Here is a 6,000-nt window from a genome sequence, read left to right on the forward strand (position 1 = left end):
GTATTAGCTGACACCTGTCTGTATTAGCTGATACCTGCCTGTATTAAGCAGTAACTATCTGCTATTAAGCATTAACTGACGCTCACTATCCAGTCTTATCAATGCCATGCTATCATTTATCATACAGAGTGGAGTCTTGCGACTGCAAAGCTAAAATCAAAGAACTGGAAGATAACAATTCTAAATTGCAATGGGAAGGAACCAGAAGGGATGAACAGATACGCCATCTTGTTACAGAAAATTCTGATCTGCGTCGTAATTGTCAGGTAATTCACCGTAATTGGCAAATTTTGTACAGCTGTTTATTGGTTGGTCAACTTCAATCCCCCCCTGCCAAAACTTATCTGTCGCTGATCGGTGTCACTCACTGTATTTGCCATGGTACTGGTAGTAATGAGATGGTCAATGTTGTCTCAGACTTACACCTGGCAAACAGCTAAAAAAGACTAGCATGTCTTAATAATATGGTTTCTCGTTGGAAACCTTCCTTTGAGAAACGAAATTGAAGAATTTTCAATTGAGGTCATCTACCTTTTAAATTTGGTGACCCTGCGTTTGGTATGTGTAGGAAAATCACAGTCAGATGAACCAGGAACTGGTAAAAACAGCAGTGAATGGATACCAGATACGTATTGCTGAGTTACAGACTAGCCTGAGCACTGAGACTAAGATGAAAATAGAGTTGTATCAGGCTCTTGGTGACATGAAACGACAATGCGAGTTGCAGACACGTAAGCATCTATGTCAGCGGTTCTTAACCTTTTTCAGTGTATTTCCCACTTTGACAAACCACACTTCGAGATTTCCCCCTCTCTAACAGCCAAAAATTATGGTATTTTTTGCCAATCTCAGTTGCAGGAGGAGGCTTTTCAGATAGCATTTTGCCATACGGTCAAAATGAAAAATAATGTTCAAGATAAACACAACAATAGAGTAATTTAAATATCAAATAAGCTGCTTGATACATCATGAGGCTTAGTTTCTGTACCCACAATAAAAGCATGTATCTGCACCATGTATGTAGTGAAATACAGTACAACAGCTATATCCTTGAAATGCGCGTAATCATTACTCTCAATCTGAAGCTTGAGAATTTCCCACCTCAAATCCTCAAATTTCCCACTGGTGGGAAATTTCCCACGGGTTAAGAACCCCTGATCTATGTGATGTCTCAGCGTCTATGAATTCTAGCCTCTATGGCTGAGTATGGTTTCATAACTGGCCTCCTATTGATTGCTTTTCAACAAAAATCACCTGCTTATATAGAGGTGCTATGAGCTATCTTGGGGACGTTTTTAAACCAACTCTTCCGAACTAGTTGCTCCAGATGGATTGAAAACTGAAAGATGTCTCTCCATCTAATCAGACGTAGAAGGTCTGTCTGATATAGTCAAAATACAAGAAGTGATACAGATGCATATCCTTCAATTAATGCTAACATGATCCAGATCTTTTATATTACATTTTTCGTATTTTCATTAAAGAAAATACATGTAAAATATGCATATATTAGTTGGTATTTGGTAGATGAAAGTATTTAAGTTTAGGGTTCTTGGAGATTGAATGATTACACTGCATTGTTAACTTGTTATTTTGTTCATTGTAATTGGAAATTGTGGTGGCACGTTTTATTAACATCTTTCAACGAGAAATTTGTTTGTCCCATTTATCAGTGGTCACACACAGGTGTGCATACAAGTTATTTGCCAATAATACAAGTTCATCAGATATTTACCTTATATCTGACTAATAAAGCCTTGTGGTTTAATTTTATTTGTTGGTCTAGGCCAGCTAAGATTTTGTTACCATGATCAACTGTTGTTTTGTGAACTAGCCTTGAATAATTCGACATCTGTGTCCACGAACAATTGCACAGGTCAATGACAAACATGAATTGTTTTCATAATCGCCATTTAGCTATATATCAACTCGTATAGTTGAGCATGTCTATGTACCGTTATTCATTACATGTATGGAAGCTTATCATTTCATCGACTTTTTTTAATGAAAGATTTCTTAAATTAAATTAGTTGTGGTATTAGCAGAAAGCCTTACTATTTTTTATAATATCCATTCTCAATCAGTTTTTGTTTTCTGCAGAGAAATTTAAATGTAATACAAGCGGTTTTCTTTTTTCTATAAGTAACATTATGTCACTATTACAATAGCTCTAAAATCTTCAAAGTTTCATATGAGTTGAATTTTGTTGTTTATATCAAATTTATCTAAATATTCAAAAGCAATTCATCAGACAATTTTTTTATCAGTACTAAAACTACTAAAACTACTAAACTAAAACAGTCAATTTCTTTTTTATTCACGCTCACATGAAGTATTGTGAAATCAGCAATTGAAATACGAAGTTGTCAGCGTTTCAACAGAACATCGCCCAAAAGGCAGGTCAACGAAAGCAAACTTATAGTTGGTTTCGGTCTAAGTCCAATCATGAAGAAGTTATTACTCAATAAAGTTGGTAAAATTTGATGTCCCCTCTATAAATGTGACTCCTCAATACTTTTCTTCAACTCTGAAGAGGGAGCGTTCCCGTTACTATTAATATCATCTTAAAAGGCAAATAAATATCTGCTGAAAATTGGTGGATATCGGCATTTATGTCACACACGCAGTTTGAGTAACCTGAATCTGAAGGCATAATGTAATCATTGCTATGATTGGCTGTTACTGTCCACCTAGCTGTGTTTGAATACCCAAATAGTTTTTGTAATTCATGTTCTGCTTATCATTGTTTCTGTGATTGGAGCTTGTAGACATATGCAAATAGTTCTAACAAGGCTACTTTGTATATTAGGTTATCACCCTAATGCACATGCAGGAGAGCGGGAGAGGTTACGTAAAGATATTGAGATGAGATGAATTTGCAGAATTTTTCAATATTGTTTGATGTCTCATTGCAGAAATTATAGGTGCCAAAGACATTGAGATAGCTGGCCTACGCTCCCATATAACAGAAGCTTTAGCCCTTGTTCCTTCATCTATGTATACGGATCAGTCACTCGGTACGTTGCCAAATCGCCTCCACATTTAAATTGCTACATTGATCAATTCCTCTTCACACGTCACATTTGTACTTTCCATTTGGCTTTTAAAGATGCATTTGTTTTATATTCATAAATTTTTAGGGAAGTTTTATAGCTGGTGTTCAATGTCAAGGCCTAATTATAGCCTCAGTGCCACCACGTTTACACCGGTAAGCCCCAGCCAGCCATTTCTTTGATGGGTTGCTAGGCTCGTTGTAAACAATCACAGTGGGTGTACTACAGAGAATAGATTGAGCTCTCATTAGAAGGTATTTGCCAGAATGCTCCCTATGCGCATGTACTTGTAGTCTCTGGACAATACACAACCCCTAAACTCGGTACTCCTCGTGCGGGTGGGAGTCCAGCTCAGCATTATATCTCTCAACCACAAACACAGCAGCAGCCTATATTTCAACACGGTGTCCCACCCCAACCTAACTCAGTCGTGCCAGGTTCTCCAAGGTTAGTCTACTCCACAATGTATAAATTCTGCTCGTTCATAGACTTCTCCACTCATCATTCTACATCTCATAATCATAATACTTAATAATTATTTTGGAAATATTAAGTCGAAGAAACCTCTTGTCTAAACGCCTCGAATTATGAGCGTGGTCTGGATAACTTAGTTTTGCTTCAATGTTGAGCTCCTAAATCTATATAAATCTCAGTGGTTGTTTTTTTGGCAAACCCTTTGTTTAGTTATAGCAATTAAAATCCAGCGATGAAAAACCTGCGTGTCACTGGATTTGATCTCAGGTCCTCCAGGTCTAGAAGTGGTGCATTTAACCATTTAGCTACATGGGATACAATGGATTGAAAGGGCAAATAGTCATTATATTAGTTACGTTACTCACATTTGAAGCACTTGCTTGGGGTTAATAACTAGCACTGTTGACGTTAGAATATTGTTTTAGCGAAGATTTTAGTAAAGGTTTTAGTTTTCCAGATGAGTTACTCAAATTCATTATGTAACTATTTTGTTACCTGTGCAGTGCTGGGTCGTCAGTTAGTATAATTATATAAAAACTGCTCGCGATTTTCGAGCTCTATACAAGTATGCAAAAGTATTTTGGACTTTGGAATCTGACATTAAATAGCATGAAACATTTCATGTAATAAAAGCAAAATTAAAATTTTTGTTTGTTATTTTTGTGGTTGCCGTAGTTTTAGTAATGGGGTGCGCCTGAGATTGAGTGTCAAAATCATCAGAACTAAACTCTTGAAGGCATTAAGTTCTAAATCTGATACACAGATTAATCTATAATGCGATTTACAGCCTGGTCTGAAGACTAAAAATACTTAGATGGATGAGTAGAGTGCTCTTCAGTTGCAGCAGGCTTCAGTTGAAGCCATTGTTATGGCATGTTTAAGTCCATTTTTAACCTCCAAAGCATTTCAGTTTTTCTCATAGCTTTCAAAGTAACACGATCGAAATAAATTTATCAGTCTACGTTTTAAAAGTAGTCCCTTGTTTAACTTAGTCCTATATATCGACCTACATAAAAAACTTTTTAAAAAAATTCAGACACTGAAGACATTAATGTCTTCATAAAATATAGGTGACATAAATGTAATTTTATCAACTAAAGGGTTAATGATCACTCAGTTATTGATTAATACTATTAGGTCACGCAGTGACCTACTTTTTAAATATAAATACTTTTTGACCTCTTCACTCATAGGTTTAGTCCAACTTCTCCACGGCTGGTCAGAGAGTCTGGGAGCCCAAATACTGCAGCAAGCGAAGATACTGGTTATTCTGAGCTTAATCCGCAGGCCAAGGACTACCTACCCGGAACACCAACTACGCAGTAGAAAGCATTTGAAGGAACTTGACCTAGCATCACCTAGATCTCACCCTCTCATAAACAGAACGCAGCTTTCCTGTGTTCCATAATGTATTTCGCATTGCAATTCACTTGTTCTATAACTAACTAGTTTTCTACAGAAACTCGTTCTCCGTTGGCAGGCACGACTTTGGATAAGTTGTCTGGCTGATTCTTAGTTTTTTTTTCTGTTCCCTGTCTATGTAGTGAAGAGAAAGGTTCCAGGGTGTCTGGCTTTCCTCTTATATTTTTGGAATTTACTAGTACAATAATTAGTGTTCAACTTGGAAGCTTTGGGGCATCGCAATTGACTAGCTGACTTGCTCCTTTCTGTGTTTTAACTTTCAAGCTATCGATGGGTATTTCTTAATTGATAATTTTTAACAACATGAAGAAACTAGGCAGGAAAAATAAAGTTGCAGATTAAACCATGGTGTGTATGAGTATATCTAATGTGGGAGTTGTTCTACTTCTAATATGGTAGGTCATTGAACTGGGTCACATGGACAGGCATGCTACGAAGAAAGTTTTATTTCCAAATGTATGTACACACACTCCCTACAAATTTAAATGTTGTTCAGCTTGATCAGGTCAATATGAGAATAAGTAGTCAAGTATATACATGTATATAAATATGTCTATGCACACTTGAGCTGGCGAAACTGACTGTAAAGCTCCTGGACTCGATTGTAAACTGGGTTTATGGCATTCAGTATTTCCTTGAGTTGGTTAGTCGCGCTCTGCCCACCCCCGCTGCTGATTATACTGAGGCACTCCTGTAACAAACAGTTGGACTAAAGCACCCTTCGCCTAGACCCAATTATTTATCTGTTTCTCAAAGTTTGCCGTCTGTCTGTCCTACGGTATGTCCAGCTATAGCTATGTAACTTTTGGAATTAAACTTCCGCTTTTCGCTGGACTTGAACTCACGAAGATTGGGACTGTAGGTTTGCAATCCAGTTCATTAACCTCGAGACTACAAAAGCGCTTACAAATAATCGTTCTTACTACATTACGTATACACCCTTTTCCATTTTTACACCCAAAATGACGTATTAATTAAAACTGAACTCTTAGTTCTATGAAACAATGCTTTTCCGTGAACTTCTATTTCCAGTTTTTCATAAGTTTCAATT

General features: G+C 36.9%; 1 protein-coding gene across 2 annotated transcripts in view; it reads left to right on the forward strand.

The window, feature by feature from the left end:
• Positions 1–5,295, forward strand: part of LOC137403777 (macoilin-1-like) — a 31,297-nt gene extending 26,002 nt beyond the window's left edge. For both annotated transcript variants that reach the window (XM_068089815.1, XM_068089816.1), the window contains exons 11-15: positions 128–266; positions 569–731; positions 2,916–3,017; positions 3,347–3,500; positions 4,721–5,295. In XM_068089815.1, the coding sequence (XP_067945916.1) occupies positions 128–266; positions 569–731; positions 2,916–3,017; positions 3,347–3,500; positions 4,721–4,853 (691 nt within the window). In that variant the 3' untranslated portion in view covers positions 4,854–5,295. The remainder of the gene's footprint in view (positions 1–127; positions 267–568; positions 732–2,915; positions 3,018–3,346; positions 3,501–4,720) is intronic.
• The last annotated feature ends 705 nt before the right edge of the window (positions 5,296–6,000 follow it).

This window comes from Watersipora subatra, chromosome 9 (assembly GCF_963576615.1).
Source record: "Watersipora subatra chromosome 9, tzWatSuba1.1, whole genome shotgun sequence".
NCBI lineage: Eukaryota > Metazoa > Bryozoa > Gymnolaemata > Cheilostomatida > Watersiporidae > Watersipora > Watersipora subatra.